The sequence below is a fragment of the Manduca sexta genome, chromosome 23 (genome assembly GCF_014839805.1).
Source record: "Manduca sexta isolate Smith_Timp_Sample1 chromosome 23, JHU_Msex_v1.0, whole genome shotgun sequence".
In the NCBI taxonomy this organism is placed as follows: Eukaryota; Metazoa; Arthropoda; class Insecta; order Lepidoptera; family Sphingidae; genus Manduca; species Manduca sexta.
Window position 1 is genome coordinate 10061630 of NC_051137.1, and position 18210 is coordinate 10079839.

The window sequence follows — 18210 nt, forward strand, 5'->3', positions numbered from 1 at the left end:
ACAAATTGTCGCATTTACATACCTACCTATCTATGCCGACATTAGGTTTATTAGGTACTTACCTATATGTAAGTGGGTAACACGTACGTAATAAAACTCTTTATAATACACTTTTTATTTATGACATTAAATATTTCCACATATTTAAAATCTCAGGTTAAAATTATGTCAGGCGTTACTTTTATATTCTCCGTTGGGAAATACAATATTTACTGTTCATCTGTTGCAGACATTATAATTATTTTTTCGAAAAATCATCATCTGACTGATGGACACAATCTAAAATTGATTTGAATTGTCTAAAATAGAATTGAATATTTAACACATAAAATTTTTTATACTTTATTTACGAGATGGGCCGTATGACTGGTATGAAATGGGAAAAGTCGACACAATGTAGACCAGTACATAACATTATATCATCAGATTTTCCAAAGTATAACCCCCAACCTTGGAAGTTTATGGTAAGTAATAGAGGATTGAGACCTGTTCTTTTTTTATAAGTACTGTAGATAAGCTTAAATTTTTCGCCGTTTGATGTAGAAGTAGAATGAATGTTGCAACATGAATGATGTACCTATATAAGTACTAAAAAGTGAGTTCAAGGTTTGTTATGTAGATAAGTATATTGAGGAGCGGAGGGGAAATCATGGGAAAATGTTAGCCGGTTCTCACATTTAAAAGTATTTACACATCTTTTTAAGTCAGTTGGTTCTCTAGAATTTTCATTCTTAATAAGCATCTGAATAAATTGTCATAAAAAAGATGTGGCTCACTTACGGTACTTATCTACGTAACTTTCGTAATAAAGAAAGCGTAAGAATTAAAATAGCTGCATTTACTGTCCAAATAAAAAAAATCTAATTGTTTGGGTTAGCACTGGGCCACTGCGCACCTAAGTAACCAAAGGCCCAGGCCCACTCCTGGCGCTGATTGCTGGCTTGCCGCACCGCCCAGATGCGTCGCTTTGTTTGCCGCTAGATGTGGCATACTTCATAAAATTTCCTGAATTTGTTTTTGCCGCTTGCCGCCCTACCTCTACTAAAAGCCTAGTGGTAGTCGGCAGACTTTATGTGTAATATAGCTCATGTGCCGCCCGTGTGCAATCAATTCTCTCGCGCTCCCTAGGAGATAATGAAATCTTTAATAAATTTGATACTACTACTTATATAAATATTAAATGCGCCCGTGTGCAGCGCACACGCTGCGCAATAGGTACACCCGCCTCTGCTTGGAGTTCGACTTGGTTGGATAATACTTTACGTAGGTTTTATACGAGTAGAAGATGCAACAATATTAAAGTCATACTTTAGTAGTTTATAAACAATTGTTATGAATACATAATAACTGTGTTTGTTTATAGGAAGGTCCATCACGCATACAATGGTTATTGTCGTATGAATATCAAAGAATGTGGTTAGATGAAAGAGAACTTTGGAAAAAACGAATGTATCCAGAAAATACAACTGTCAATGTCGATATCGTTAAGCGATATGTACTCACATTTAAAACTGCTCATCAGCCTCCAAAGCCAGAAAAAAAGAAACCGTTTAAAATGAAAAAGTATGTACCTATATCATACATTAATATACATAATAGAGGCTAGATAAGCGCTAGGCGAGAATTTTTCCCTTGCTCCAATCTGTCGCACATAAGGTAAAAACTATTCCTAAAACAAATTTCTGTCAAAATTATGTTAAGCATTTAAATATAAATGAATTAGGTAGTGTAATAAATAATGTTAAGCACTCTACGTAATGGTAAATGCTTTCGGAATGGTTTTCAATCCATTCGAAAAAATTCGGAACTTCAAATCTACACAGGTTTTTTTTTTACAGTATTTTTTTACTCGTAAAATAAAACGAGTATACACGACATGAAGTTTTAAATTTGTGTAGTTACTTATGTGTCTGACTGTATATTTCAATGCTTTGTAAATATTGTACTTTTCATAAAAAAAATATATTAGATTTCAGGGTATAGATAGCAAAACCACAAACAAACGACAACCTGGTGACAAAGCAATGAGCTATTTAAAGGAGAAAAAGAAAACGGCTTAGTCCACAAAATAAAATACCATTTTCTACGAAGGCTATTTATATAATATTTTTTGAATGTTTACTTTTTGAATTCCTGAAATAAAAATACCTATATTTTTTTTCCAAGGCTTTTATTTTACCTTTTTGTGCAGTAGGTATTTCTGCGGTAACTGATGCGATTGTAAACACTAAAAGTTGAAGCAGCATGTGAATATTATGTAAGAAAAAGACAAAATGATTATTAGGGATTTATATTATGCCATATTAATATTAATTGTATTGAACGTTAATCTACTGTGTCCATTTGGTTGGCTTCTACGTTTTAATTTTGGTTTTGATTTTCATTACATTTTACAATAATTAGTTACAAAACTTTTTTGGGTAGGGTAAAACTTAATACAATTTTAATGCTGTTATGTAAAATATGTTAAAGTTATTAGATATTGGTAAAGACATATAAAGACTGTTTGGGTAACCATTTCAAAAAAAATTAGAGATCAAATATTGTCTACCTATCTACTAAGTCGATTTCGGAATATATTGGAATCAAAACATTTTCAATGCACACAAACTTAATACTAATTACATGTCATTTGCCAAAAGTCCTCATATTCAGTTTCGAATTGTATTCAAAATGGTCGCGTTCAATATGGATTTCCACCATGAGGGGCCAGTATCGCCAGCAAGTCTGTAGCTAACAATAAGATGTGACGTTACCTTAATTTTGTACTTATATAACAATTTGTAAATTTATGATTGAAAAGTCTGTAGAATATTCTCTTAGGCAAGGGTAATGGTACGTTTGGTAAATTACCATCCTCTAAAGAAGGTAATAACAAAAAAAAGGTTACTTAAATCAAATCAGTCAACATTAGGTATAATTACTACTAAGTTAGTTTTTATAAAGCTTTATTGTTACATCCATATTTTGTGAGTTTATTTTCATTAAATAAACATCCATTTAGTAATCCTGAGTCCTTGTGTAATATTACCATACAAAAACAAAATGAAAATTTTTTGTTTTCTTTTTTCGCAATAAATGACTGCGGTCATGGAATGACGAATATTTTCTACGGATTGTTTATACTAATTTTACACGACTGTGTACGTTAATTTTGCATAATACGTTACAGCGAATGTTTTCGATTTTTTTAAGAAATATTCAAAGTTTTAACTAAAATTAAAACTAAAAGCGGTGCCAGGGAAACCACCTCCCCCAGAGTGGAAATTAAAATGCTGTCCACCGCGGTTGAAAAATGTTTGGAAAACAACATTAGGGTCGATATCTGAAAATAATACATACATTATGTTAAAATCTCAAAGGAAAATAAATAACCTTAAAAATGTTATCTACCATTTAGGCACAATCAACTGGCAATATTAGTTTTAATTTTACAGATTAGAAAGTATCCGTGGGTATATTACGCTTTTGCGTCTAAGCCATTGAACCATTATTGATGAATACGGTACAGGAAAGTATTAAGCGTAAACGTGGGAAAGGCTAAACTTTTGTTCATTAGCGGCATTTTTAAGCATTTACGCTTTTAGAAATACCCCATTCCTAAAATTATAAAATTATCTCATAAAATCTTTGTTACCACAAACTAGTTGTATAACAAAGCTTAAAAGGCTATTATTTTTATATTTCGCCTAAAAATACGCAATTTCTTTTCAGTCTTAACTTGTTTTGTTTGTGGTTCCAGCTAAATAATAAAATATAGTCGAGGATGAAATTGCATTCATTATTTATGTTACAATTTTCAGAATTGATACAGTGACCTTAGAAATATTCCTCAATATGAACAATGTTTCATACAAAATGTATGATTAGTGTAAAATATAATAAACGTAATATCTAACCTGCCATGCCGGAGCCGTCGTCATCGAGATCGTGTCCGTGGTCGTACCTGGCGCGCTTCTTGGGGTCGCTGAGCACGCCGTAGGCCTCGCCCACCTCCTTGAAGCGGCGCTCCTGCTCGCGCCGCTCGTTGTCGGAGGCGCCCGCGTGCCGGTCCGGGTGGTGCACCAGCGCGCGCTTCCTGCACACGTACACGCGCAAATCATAGTCTGTAAAGCCTTTTTTTTTTTTTTTGTTTTCGCGGAGAAAGTGCCTTATTACTACCGCCCAGCCTTCGTGGGGGGCGACTGAGCGGTTATGCTGGGGTAACCGTGCCTTACTGCCCGGCGTTGAGCCGCCCGGATTTGATGGTGACCTTCGGGCGACCGCCGGGCCGAGTACCTAACCCTATATACAACTTAACCTATGCACGGCCTACCAGCTAAAACTCCGCGGTGACCCTCTTCGGCGCATTAGGGACGGCTGCGGGCTTCCTCTGACGTTGAAGTGTCCCGCGCACCGACGGACGCCCTCGGCGTCTACGGCAGCGTGAGGCCAACTACACACTGCCGTCCATCCCGGGGGGTCAACCGACAAATGTCCAAATATGCACAGAAATGCACTAGGGCGGACAAGCCCCCAGCCGCCCGCCGACGACCCCCCGATGGCCCCTATTAGTCGCCTCTTACGACAGGCAGGGGATAACGTGGTGGAATTCTCCAAACGCCCCCATTCCACAGGGCGGAGTCTGTAAAGCCTACAAGCCTGATATTTGTATAGATTACTAGCTTCCGCCCGCAGCTTCGCCCGCGTGGATTTCGGGTTTCAAAAATGGAGAAGGTGCTCAATTTGTCGGGATGTTTTTTTAATTTATGGTGGTATGCAGGTGGTCCGATTGTCCGGTCAGGGTCTGATGATGGGATCCTGGTGAAATCGAAGGAACTTTTAACCATTAAGGTTGCACCCGAAATGACGGAAACTTAAAAAATGGAGTAACTTCTCCCGTTTTCCCAACATTTTCCATCACTGCTATGCTCCTATTAATTGTAGCGTGATGAAAAGTATACTATAACCAGCTCAGGAGTATGAAAAATAATTGTATCAAGAGTTACGTCGCCGTAATTGAAACACAAGAAGAAACAAACAAGATAATTAAGTTTAGAGATAAGAGTTAATGTTTGTACGCTTCAATAAATGTAAATCAGTTCTCTGCCTGTATTCGGTGTGGACGGTCGAGTCCACCGGGCTTTTCTTTTACTTGTATTAATATATTTTAAAAATCAAATATATATTCTCATTTATAACACTTTTTAAAAAGCCCGAATCGCCACAAGAAATCATAACTCAAGTTAAGTTAAAATCCGTCGAGTAGTTTTTGTTTCTATAACGGTTATACAGACAGACAGACAAAAAATTTACTAATTGCATTTTTGGCATCAGTATCGATCCCTAATCACCCCCCGTTATTTTGGAAATATATTTCATGTACAGAATTGACCTCTCTACAGATTTATTATAAGTATAGATATGCAAAAGTAGCTCAAAAATTGTCCATAACGAAAACATGCATTTTAAAGTAAAACAAAAGAAATAATATCGTGAAGCCAACCAAATAACTAATGATATATTAAATTTTGTGACTGTTCAATTTAGTCGGGTCTGCGATATCACTTTTGTTGAGTTTCAGAACGCGACATTACATTATTATATTCTGTGCTCCAACGCACACTGCTTTGATGTTAGGAACACACCTACATTGCTTAGACAACAGTGAACTTTATACAATAGCAATAAAGCTCAAATTGACTCTACGTATTAGTTAGAAAACGTTTGTATGGGAAATAGAAAAATGCTGTTTTGAGGATTTTCCCGGCAATTATTCGAATTTTTCTCACCTTTTAAACCTTCCCTAGACCTCCACGAATAATTCAAGACCAAGATAAGATAAATCCGTTCAGCCGTTCTCGAGTTTTAGCGAGACTAACGAACAGCAATTGATTTTTATATATATAGATAGGTGCAAAAAAAATTCAGCGACTTTTTTCAACAATTTCGTACTTGAAGGGACTTCGTTAGTTAAAAAACAGGTCCTCAGCTAAGTCACCGCGCGAGGACTCGGGCGGTTGCCCCATTAGCCCCTGCACCCCCGAAAACCGACACTGTATTCCAAATTTTAAGAGGCATATTACTTTTTTACCTTAATCCTTAGTAATTAATGGTACATTTTATATTTACGTTTATTGTTGACATTCCCAGTATGTAACATCCTGTATAATAAAACTCACCTGTAAGCCTTCTTGATGTCATCGTCAGACGCAGTTTTATCGACACCAAGAATCTTATAATAGTCTTTGCGTTTGGATTTCTTATGAGCTAATTTAGCCTCATGGAGTAATTGTTTATTTTCTTTGCTTTTATCAATTTTGTATAATCTTTCGTAATCTTTGACGGCATCCTCGAATTCACCAAGTTCTGTGTAGCATTTGGCTCGCCTGAGAAGGGCCTTGACGTAGTTTTCATCAAGTTCTAAAGCAGCTGTGCAGGCCTCTGCAGCCTCTTTAGTTTGACTTAATTTTGAGCACACAGTAGCTTTATTAAAATAGAGTTTTGCATTTACGGTTTTGTTATTCTTATCAATGGCCAATGCTTCGTTGTAGAGATTTAAAGCTTGCTGCCATCGTCCCATATTGAAAGCTTCATTTCCTGTAAAATTATAAATACATTACACATTATTTCACATTACTATTTGGACTATTACATTCCTGTCAGTCACCGACAGATTGCAATTATTTAACGTGATTAACTGTATACATTTTTTTGCTACATTAGGATTATATGTATAACGAAATAATAGTATCATCTAATAGTGTGTATTATATTACATGATATATTCGATTCCGTTGGCATTGTGAGTTTGGCACATTAGGCCTTATGTTTGCCTTCCTATGTATAAAAAAACGTACCTTCTTCTTTCTTTTGTTTCAGCAGTTTTGCTCTTTTATATGTTTCCATAGCCTTCTTATGATCAGGATTTAAACGTAAAACTTGCTGGAAATGCTTGAATGCTTGTTCGTCTTTATCCTAAAACATGTAAAAGGTCATTATTACAACTGAAAAGGACAATGATAAATTATAATAACACAATAACTATTAATATTCACCTCGAAATATAAGCAAAGCCCTCGAACATAAATAGCTTCAGTATCAAAACTGTCAAATCGTAATATATCATTTGCAATCTCTTGGGCTTCCTGGCAGCGCCCAAGCATCGCTAAATATTCGGCTTTTGTAACCTTCGCCCTGAAATAACCAAATAAATGTACATCCTATTAATTTTGTACTTAGAATTGAGTAAACAATTTATACAGAGTCATTTCGACATTGCGTTACTAAATGAAACCACAGGTTCGTGGTGACCTCTGCTAACACCGTGCAAAATATTATTCATAAGTAACGAATATTTACGTCAATAATCCCGATTTTAGATTTATGGTTTTTTGATCACGCTGTCTCTTAGCGCGCTTAACTGAAGTGAATGAACTACGTCACAGCTGATATTATTACCGAACCTATAGGGTTCAGAAGGTCAGCTCACAAATGAACCCCTAATACGTTCACTGACTTGGTTGCAGCAGTTCATTGAGTCAATAATTAATTACTACAAAAAATATTTCGTCAATTATAAACGTTATTTTCATTAATAAAATAGTTTTCTTACCAAAAAAATTACCTACATAATTATTAAAGTTACAAGATTTAAATCTATTGGTATCGTATCTTTTGTAGATACTACATGATATTCCGACATTTATTTTAATTCCAACATTAATATTTCGGTTTGTCATAATATCTAAAAGAAGACTACGTAGACATTACCGAACGTCATATTATGCTTTCTGTACCATTTCTTTGCTAGATAGACACTATGGCAACGCGTCCGAGTCTTTGACCGAGTCCGAGACTCCGAAGAGCGCGCGATTATTCAATACAATAGTCGTACTCTTTCTCGCCTAAACTCGCAGTGTTGTCAGTATAAACATTTTTACCAAAAAGCTTGCTAAAACGACACAGCATTTCAAAAATTCTATTAGATTTTTTTTTATTACATGATGTTCTAACAGATTTAACACACAATTGTATTACAAAATAAAATAAGTAATGATTTATGATGAAATGATTAATGAAAAGTCTACCTAATTAAAATAATACACAGCAATATTTTAGTATTTTTGAAACATTATTTTAAGTAATAAAGTATAATAGAGATTTTGGATCCAATCATTCATTTCCAATAGGCATACAGGGTATAAAATAAACAAGATATTGCACAATAAGGTAATAATAAAAAAAAGTTTGGTAACACTGCGAGGGCACGTGTTAGTGTAAAACTCTGGCTCGTCAAATATCGTGTACCTCCAGACTAGTGTTGCCAGGGTCAATTTGTTTAAAATCAAGAAGGTAAAACAAATCGAGATTTAGTGTTGTAGATCGGGACATAAAAAAAGCAAGTATTTTATTTTTAATTTAAGTTTTATGTATTGCGTTTTTACAAAAAATATCACTGCCAAGTCATGCTAAAGTTGTGTTTTAATTTGGATGTCTGTTTTAACATCAAAGCACAGATCGCCGGGTAGTCGCATCTCTAAGCAAGCGAATAAAACAAAACTGTACCATCAGCGCTAGTGAGATGATACGTGCTATTTTGATTGCATTGTCGCACTCAACACAGTGATGAATGCGTAGTTTATTTTTTCATAATACTTAATGGTTTTAATAATTTTATTGGTGCAAAACGGGTCACGTCCCCAGAATTCTGAAAATCGGGACATCCCGCGCAAATCGGGACATCAGGCAACTCCAGATCCTTGCCGCTACTTTGTGGAATTAGCTAAACTCGTGTGTCGCGTGTTGGTCGGTCAGGCACAAAGAAATTTAAAGTAGTCCCCTAAATGCGACCTTAACGTGTATAAAATAGAGTCTATTTTTAAAAATATTTTTTGTCATTTTGAATATTTTACGATCGCGAAGTTGCATCGTTGACGCGTACGCGAAACTGAACTAATCACAATCTATTGATTATGTTTCTATCGGAGGCTGTCATTACGATTTTAATGTGGATTTATGAATTTGCGATAGGTACTGAATGGAAAAATCCAATATCATTTTGTCCGATCCGGGATTCGATCCCGTGACCTTAGCAAAGCATCCGTACTATAATACAACTGCGGCACCGAGGTAGTCACAAATTAACTGTATTAAAAATACTTTGAAGTATGAAACACCTTTAAAGGAACAAGCAATCTACTAAACATCATTAGGTATTGGTAAACGCATTTACTTTTTTGAAAACATGTTTAGATACCTATTGGGACGCCGCGCCGCGCCGTGACGTATCCCGTCGCTCGACATTTTTACCTCAAACTATCACATTACCTAATTATTATCAAGATTGTAACTTCATTATTAATTGTTCGTGTGAATTGCCAGACTTGCAGAATGATATTTTATTATTATGAGTGTTATAAATCTAACCGTTGAACGTATTTATTATACCTATTTATCTACTAAAATGGATGAACTACCTACATTAGAATGTGTGTGTTTTGATTTAAAAGAATGAAACCACTTTAAAATTACGGAAATCATGTGTTATGTGTACCTAACTTATGCAGTTGTGGTTGTTTGATTAGTGTCATTTGCTTATGATGATAGTTTGAGCATAGAAAATATGGTTCTAATGAAATGTGATGATTAGTGCGTGATGTTTATGTTGGCGTTGGATGTCCACCTGCAAGGTGGACAGACGACTTGATAAACGACGCGGTAACACATTGGATGCAGGCAGCTTTCGACAGGTCCGTCTGGAAATCTTCAGGAGAGGCCTATGTTCAACAGTGGACTTTATGTGGCTGATGATGATAATGATGTTTAGGTATGTGTCTTTTTGTAACGTCGGCGTAGCGTCGTCGCTGCTGGTCTAATTGTTGATTGAGTGATGTGGCACGACACAAAACCCTAGGTAGTTAAAGCGCCGACATCAGCTGTTCGGTTGCGGCGCGGCGCGCGCGGTGCGACGAACTACCCTTGCGCTCCGAGTGTGCATCACTCGTTCGTGTGCGTGAGCATAATATTATCAATGACTTAGAATTAGGTTAGAGTAACTTATAGTAAACTGCTTCTTTCAAGATGACTTTCTCGCAGTTAAATTTAAGTCTAGGGTTACAAAATGACCCTGTATATCCAGGGAGTATACTTAGCATCATAAAATATCAGATTTATGAAACACTAGCTTCCGCTCGCAGCTTCGCCCGCGTGGATTTCGGACTTCAAAAATGGAGCCAGTCGCGAACGTTCGAGAATGTTCGTTTTACGAAGCTACTCGCTAGGTGATTCGCTAACCTCTAGGTACCAAGCAAGCCGCCTGTCTGTGCGTTCGCGACCTTATATATATACAAAAATAATCCTTATAGCATGATTCAGTATTCACGCATGATGGCTTATTATTAGCGTATTTCATGTATAACTTTGGTGTTTCTATACCGATTTCTATGATTCTTTTTTATGGAATAATTAATAATGTTAACTTTTTTAATTAGGGATGACTGAGAGTGTTATAAACGTAAGAGTCGACAAATATAATGAGAGAGCTTCGAACTGCTAAGCTATCGGGAGTTACACGTGTTATTGTGAGTCAACCATAAAAGATAGACATATGCTGTCGTGGTATATTTTTTACATAATTTTAAGGAGAACATTTCCGTCATACATGATTTCTGTGTAGCTTTAACACAAAAACGGAGTAACTTCTCCCGTTTTCCCAACATTTCCCTTCACTGCTCTGTTCCTATTAATTGTAGCGTGATGAAAAGTATACTATAACCAGCACAGGAGTATAACAAATAATTGTACCAAGTTTCGTTAAAATCCGTCGAGTAGTTTTTGTTTCTATAACGGTTATACAGACAGACAAAAATTTTACTAATTGCATTTTTGGCATCAGTATCGATCCCTAATCACCCCCTGATAGTTATTTTGGAAATATATTTCATGTACAGAATTGACATCTCTACAGATTTATTATAAGTATAGATAAGTAATAGTCTTACTTAGGGCAACAGGGGCTATAATCCAAGCAGCGGTCCATGCAGAACACGACGCGGCGGCAGTCGCCAGCCTCCATGGCGCGCTGCGCGTCCTCGTGCAGACGGCGCAGCGACTCCAGCGCACGCTTCTCACTGCTGGCACACTCGGGGCCGCCCAGCTCGCACGCGCGACGTACCGCCTGCTCGCCTCCACATAGGTCACCTTAAATCACAATTACACCAAAACATTTTACTAATTATATTTTATATAACTTGAACGTAACCACAAAATCAGATAATATTTGCTTTGTATTAAATAGTGATATTGTGTACATTTTGTATTTTTAAAATTATAGACGAATTTATTGGGTGTTCCATGAGATTTCTCATTGGCAATATTTAAACTCCATATGATGTAATACAATAACAAGATGCACTGAGACTTTAAATATCATTATGGATTGTCCAATATGAAAAATTTCACATAGGTATAGGGAATATTGATTCCTTTCTTGAAAATAAATAAATCACAGAATTGTAATAAGCAGCAAGATAATGTAATTATTACCTAATGCTAAACAGCATTTTGCTATACGAATGTATCCTTTTGTGTATGTGGAGTCTAATGAAACAGATTTCTGTGCATCTTCTAATGCTTTCTTGTACATTCCAAGCATCATGTAACATGCAGATCTGTTTCCATAGTATGCTGCATTCTCAGGACAAAGTTTAATGGCTTCATCGTACAAAGTCAGGGCACCTTTATAATTTTTAAATTTGTATAGATTATTCCCACTTTCTTTTTTCTCCTCAGCCAGGCTGCACATAATAAGATAAAAAATTATCATGATTTATCTTCTAAAGGTATAATAAGAAGTTATTGCTTATAATATCAATGATTAGAATTATTCAATGTAAGTTAATATTATGTACTATAAATTGAAAGTTAAAACTATACATACAACTATAATTTTGTTTTTGGATGATTACTCCAGACTTTCTAATTTTAGTAGCAAAATATTTTTTTGCCTCATTGATTTTGTTAGATGCGGGAAAAGGAGGATAGGTATTAAAAGTAATTCTTATTCAAAAATCAAAGCCTTACTAATTAGTAATCATTCTACAATTGAAAATAGTAAAAAGTCAGGAAGTCAATATGGGGAGTGTTCAAGGTTTATTAAATACATGGTTAAAAGGAAGTACTTAAGAAACTACCTAAAGCGGCTACAAACACAGAGGAAGTACTAGTTACCTTAAAAGGATAATACAATAATTATCTTTACCATGTACCATTTTTCATGCCATATTACTTTCTGTGCTTATTAATAGTGGGCCTTAATAATATGATTTATAACATTAATATAATCAGCTTATAAAGTTGCGTTCTACCAACCTGTCTGTTTACTACTTTCGACAGTATTTGAAAAAACTTATTACACAATATTATATATATACTTTAACTCTTGGTCTCTCGTGGCTCGCCGGCGAGCCAAGACAGCTACATGACATTTGCGTGTGTCACGGGATTATAACCTTATATACTACATAATAAGGTTATTTTTCCGTCACACGCGTAGCTGTCAATGTTTGGCGGCAAACATTCAGCTACCTGTACATATTTGAAAATAAAATTTTGACAAGTCATGACGGGTTAAGAAAATAATGAAATCCTGCTATCATAAATCTTTCACATTTAAACATGCCATAGAGTTAAGTCGTCATACATTTGCGAAAAAATACAAGGTTGTAGCCGCGATTGCAAAGTTGATTAGTCAGCCAAATATTTTGCATATAATATTTAAATTAATTTGCTGGTTGTTTCTTGGTAAAAAACATATAATGTTAAAGGCAAAACAAAACTAAACTTCACAATAAATATTTATTACCTAAATACTTTTCAAGTAAACGCATTTACCACGGTATTAGCCTAATTACCATCTAATTAGATTGGATTTGTTACGTGTTTGCCTTAGACTCGTCAAAAACCAATATTATTCGAGGAATGGTTTCGTTTTTGGGGTGGATAATCAATTTTTCCGAAAAGGCTATAGTACCATAGACCATATACACACGCTGCGGCAGGTTATACAGAAGTCCGAGGAGTATAACCGGCCCCTCTGTCTAGCGTTTGCGGACTATGAGAAAGCCTTCGATTCGATCGAGACCTGGGCAGTGCTTCAGTCTCTCCAGAGGTGCCAAATTGACTATCGGTATATTGAAGTGTTGAAGTGCCTATACGAAAACGCCACCATGTCAGTCCGCCTCCAGGATCAGTACTCGAAACCTATCCAGCTACAGCGTGGCGTGAGACAGGGAGATATAATATCTCCGAAACTGTTCACCGCTGCACTGGAAGACGTCTTCAAGCTTCTGGACTGGAGAGGACTCGGCATCAACATCAACGGCGAGTATTTGACTCACCTTCGATTTGCCGACGATATCGTAGTCATGGCTGAGACCCTAGAAGACCTTAGCGCAATGCTCGATGACCTCAATAGCGTTTCCCAACAAGTGGGTCTCAGAATGAACATGGATAAGACAAAAGTCATGTCTAACCACCATGTCAGACCCACCCCTGTCAAGATAGGAGACGCTACACTTGAAGTTGTCGACGAGTACGTCTACCTGGGACAAACAGTCCAATTAGGTAGGTCCAACTTCGAGAAAGAGGTCACTCGTCGAATCCAACTCGGCTGGGCAGCGTTCGGGAGGCTCCGACACATCTTCTCGTCCCGAATACCGCAGTGTCTCAAGACGAAAGTCTTTGACCAGTGTGTGTTGCCAGTGATGACATATGGAAGTGAGACGTGGTCGCTCACTATGGGCCTTGTCAGAAGGTTGAAAGTCACTCAGAGGGCAATGGAGAGGGCTATGCTCGGAGTTTCCTTGCGGGATCGAATCACAAACGAGGTGATCCGCAGGAAAACCAAAGTAACCGAAATAGCCCTTAGAGTTGCGAAACTCAAGTGGCAGTGGGCAGGGCACATAGCTCGTAGAACTGATGGCCGTTGGGGCAGAAAAGTTCTGGAGTGGCGACCACGAACCGGGAGACGCAGCGTAGGCAGGCCCCCCACGAGATGGACCGACGATCTGGTCAGGGTCGCCGGAGTCCGATGGATGAGGGCGGCCCAGAACCGGTCCCTGTGGCGCTCAATGGGGGAGGCCTATGTCCAGCAGTGGACGACTCAAGGGCTGAAATGAATCAATTTTATATACCGTACCGTTTTTAGCGCGCTATTAATTTTTGACACATCGTGGTGCAGTAGACGATAAACCGGCTGTAAAACGAGAGGCCGCAGTTTCGATTTGTGCACTGAGATCTAATGTTTATTTATTTACTATACCAAATATATTATTTAATATATCTTACACAGTTTGTGTTTAAAAATAATTTCAAGTCAATTATCTTATTTTTTGTTATTTTTCTAATATATGGGAAATAGGATAACCGAACAAAATAATTAGAATGATTTCTTGTTGCACAATATCATTTGTGGACAAAACTTTGGTCGATAAAACGTCATGCGGCCACAATTTTGTCGCCGACTTTCCTCACACGACAAGTATTCTATTGAATAATGATATAATTGTACGGAAATCCCATTATAAATAAAATTGTTTTCATAAATCCTTCATGTGTAATTTTTAATAAAACCAAGTTCACTAGACAGGTGGGCATTCTCTAAATAAAGTACATTTAAAAACTGAAATTTTACAATTAAGTACATGCACAGAAAGGCATCAACATTTCAGACTAAATGTCCAATGTGTGTGTGTAAGTTACATACCATGTTTATTGAATGATGTGCTAAAAATATGTGTCTATGCTAATATTTACACTATGAGTGTGTTCAGCCCTTTTTTATTTCCTTGTTTTTAACACCAATATTTGCAGTTTAATTGTGATCAGCGACATATGTAATGGGAACTGATGAAGGCCATTTGATGATTAAGATAATTGCCATTTCTGTGGTTTTGTTTTTGTTTAGCAACTTTTGTGGCTGATTGTACCTAATATTTATGGAGAATACAATTATTTTCTATATATTTATTTTTAAAACCCTTATCCAACAAACCCTCAATAAAGTTGAAACAGTACCTTTTATTCAATGAGTATAGAAACCTAAGTATAAAATTTACCTACAATTTACTTTAAATCTTCTATCTGTCAAGTAAACTTTTCCTAGTATATATATTTATAGTATAGGTATTTTAGAAAAAGACAGTTGTGACTGAAATAAATTTTAAGCATTGTGATTTTCTTAATTTACACTGCACATTTGCCAATTATAAATACAACTACCACCTATGTTAATAACTATATGAAAGCAATGAGAACCAGCTCAAAAAATTATATATACCCATATAGTAATGCTTGTTGAAATGATCACAGTATTCAAACACTTTACTCAGTTTTACTCACAATATTTTTATAAGTTAACCTGGATGGTTATGTTGTGGTCACCAGTTTTATGGCCTGGTATTGAGCAACTAAGCTTGGCAAGATGTTAGGAATCAAGCTGGCTCATTGATATACCAACCAAAACCCTGTAGTAACCTATTGCAGTGCACAATAGGAAGGAAGATGTATTAATATGACAATAATTAATATAAGTTATTAAAAAATAACTTTAAAATTCTTTGCAGTTGTATAAACACAGCTGTGCATATAATATGCTCATAAATGGTTAATTTATAGTTACATTAAAAGTCCCAATTTAATAACAAACTAATGACATTAAAATCTCATTTCCTGTACATACAAAGAATCAAACTTTAATGCAAAAACAGTTTTAATTTCTTTTGTGATTTATGTCTTTTTAATCATTTTAATCTATGCCTATTACACTGGTTCTCACTTTAAGAATTTAAATAATATTCATCTTTTTTTAACAACATCTTGTGTATAATTTTTCTGCTCTCACTGTTATTATGGTACATTTTTTATTTCCAAACTGTCACAACTTTAGGAATATATTGTATTGTTATATAGATGTACATTTAATTACCTTTTTTCTTTGAAGTGTAACATAGTTAATAATAACTACAGGTGGCTTTGGTCTTGAGCCTCACCCTTGAAGGGGATTAATTTTATAAGTGTTTTCATAGGCATTCATTTTTAAGACATATAAAAATGTGAAAAATATAACTCAAAGAGAAGGATAAGTAACAATACTTATACTCTGTCACTTGTAAAACTTGAACAATAAAGTTTATACAATTACTTTGTCTTAAGTTAGAGACAATTCTGGATACAATAATGGGGTATTAGCATATATAAATAACATTTTTAATATTTAAGCTAATTTTACGACACTGCACGAAAGGTCTTTCTAATGAAATCAAAAATTAGACCCCATGATATTATTAAATAATTACCAAAATACAGATTGAGATTATCATTCATACAAAATTCGCCCGGATTTTATTAGAAAATAATTTGTCTTCTACGTTAATGATTCATATATCTACATATGAAATAGTCCAGACTCCAAAAAATATAGACACCAGAAAATATTTAAATCCAATAATAGTAGTCGTAGGAATTAAGATTGTATGTTTTGAACTTACTCAAGGTAATATGACGACTTCTTATCATCTGCCTTCACTGTGCATCAATTGATCACAATTCACACAAACCAAAAAATTTAGGTCAGATGTCAAGGTACGTCTAATAATTGTTTTATTATCAAAATCTAGCATAAGACATTTCCATAAATATTAGATCTATATAATTTCAACGTGTGTTTAGAGTGCATAAATTACAATTTTGAAAAGGAATATGACCTCTACAAATTTTTCCACTTACGCACAAAATCAAGAATTAATAGTACTGATTACCTTTCAGGGCTTTTTGGCACTAAATCATCAATAGTTAAATCCAAATCCACCACATCTGCTTCTGCCATTTTGTATTTGCTTAGTTTGGACTTAAATTTCTATGAAATATAAAATTTTTGCCCTCTTTATTTTGACGACGAACTCACAAAAGAACGATTGGTACCTATGAAGGCAAAGACTAAAGAGTTGAAAGGGAATCAGTGTTGCCAGGAATATTTAAGAAAAGAACAAACAGACCATACTTGTTATAGACGGCTCAAACATCCGTTATTCAGATATGGAATTAGGATTCTGAAAACCGATTGCTTGCAGTTTGAAAAAGGCTACGTATTTTTTTTAAACAATATTATTAACAATTACTACTATTAATTCTTGATTTTGTGCGTAAGTGGAAAAAATTGTAGAGGTCATATTCCTTTTCAAAATTGTAATTTGCTTATTTTATACTACAACTAGCTTTTGCCCGCGGCTCCGCCCGCGTTATAAAGTTTTTGAGGCTAAAGTTATCCGTTATAAAAGTAATGGTTTCCCGGGAGCCTATGTTCTTCCCAGGGTCTCAAACTGACTCCATACCAAATTTCATCTTAATACGTTGGGTAGTTTTTGAGTTTAACACGTTCAGGCAGACAGATGCAGCGGGGGACTATGTTTTATAATATATTTTTTACAACTTTTTAAGAGGAACAATCCCGTCATACATCATTGTTGCATAACTTTAACCGTTTACGCAACGCACGCAACGGAAGCTCTCAAAACTAAAAAATTGTCCCCGTGTTTGCAACATGTTTCATTACTGCTCCGCTCCTATTGGTCACAGCGTTATGATATATAACTTAGAGCACTCCAAAAACAAAGGGCTATTCAACACAAAAAGATTTTTTCAGTTCGAACCGGTATTTCCTGAGATTAGCCATTACTGCTCCGCTCCTATTGGGTCATAGCGTAATGATATATAACTTAGAGCACTCCAAAAACAAAGGGCTATTCAACACAAAAAGATTTTTTCAGTTCGAACCGGTAGTTCCTGAGATTAGCCATTACTGATCCGCACCTATTGGGTACAGCGTGATGATATACTTATAGCATATAGCACTCCACAAACAAAGCGCTATCAAACGCAAAAAGATATTTTTCAGTTTGGACCGGTAGTTCCTAAGATTAGCCATTACTGCTCTGCTCCTTTTGGGTATAGCGTGATGATATATAGCCTATAACACTCCACGAACAAAGGGCTATCCAACGCAAAAAGAATTTTTCAGTTTGGACCGATAGTTCCTGAGATTAGCCATTACTGCTCCGCTCCTATTGGGTATAGCGTGATGATATATAGCCTATAGCACTCCACGAACAAAGGGCTATCCAACGCAAAAAGAATTTTTCAGTTTGGACCGGTAGTTCCTGAGATTAGCGC

At 35.8% G+C, this 18210-nt stretch overlaps 2 protein-coding genes across 2 annotated transcripts; one reads left to right on the plus strand and one right to left on the minus strand.

Annotated features, from left to right (window-relative positions):
* The first annotated feature begins 253 nt into the window (after positions 1 to 253).
* LOC115441014 lies at positions 254 to 2884 on the plus strand. Its single transcript, XM_030165574.2, has 3 exons — positions 254 to 464; positions 1364 to 1563; positions 1970 to 2884. Exons 1-3 carry the CDS (start codon positions 354 to 356, stop codon positions 2058 to 2060), a joined length of 402 nt encoding a protein of 133 aa, XP_030021434.1. The 5' UTR covers positions 254 to 353; the 3' UTR covers positions 2061 to 2884.
* On the minus strand, positions 2275 to 17002 carry LOC115441011 (dnaJ homolog subfamily C member 7). Its single transcript, XM_030165569.2, has 8 exons — positions 16800 to 17002; positions 11527 to 11777; positions 10983 to 11181; positions 7038 to 7176; positions 6840 to 6957; positions 6162 to 6579; positions 3900 to 4078; positions 2275 to 3325 (listed from the first exon to the last, which is right to left on the minus strand). The coding sequence occupies exons 1-8, from the start codon at positions 16865 to 16867 to the stop codon at positions 3210 to 3212; spliced, it is 1488 nt and encodes a 495-aa protein (XP_030021429.2). The 5' UTR covers positions 16868 to 17002; the 3' UTR covers positions 2275 to 3209.
* Positions 17003 to 18210: the final 1208 nt, after the last annotated feature.

Excerpts from the sequence above, each read along its gene's own strand:
- LOC115441011 (XM_030165569.2), bottom strand. The coding sequence starts at position 16,867 with ATGGCAGAAGCAGATGTGGTGGATTTGGATTTAACTATTGATGATTTA. Across the intron at positions 11,778-16,799 it reads GTGCCAAAAAGCCCTGAAAG|CCTGGCTGAGGAGAAAAAAG; the intron begins GTAATCAGTACT and ends TATTATGTGCAG. Across the intron at positions 3,326-3,899 it reads CGACGGCTCCGGCATGGCAG|ATATCGACCCTAATGTTGTT; the intron begins GTTAGATATTAC and ends TATTATTTTCAG.
- LOC115441014 (XM_030165574.2), top strand. The coding sequence starts at position 354 with ATGGGCCGTATGACTGGTATGAAATGGGAAAAGTCGACACAATGTAGA. Across the intron at positions 465-1,363 it reads CCCAACCTTGGAAGTTTATG|GAAGGTCCATCACGCATACA; the intron begins GTAAGTAATAGA and ends GTTTGTTTATAG. Across the intron at positions 1,564-1,969 it reads AAACCGTTTAAAATGAAAAA|ATTTCAGGGTATAGATAGCA; the intron begins GTATGTACCTAT and ends AAAATATATTAG.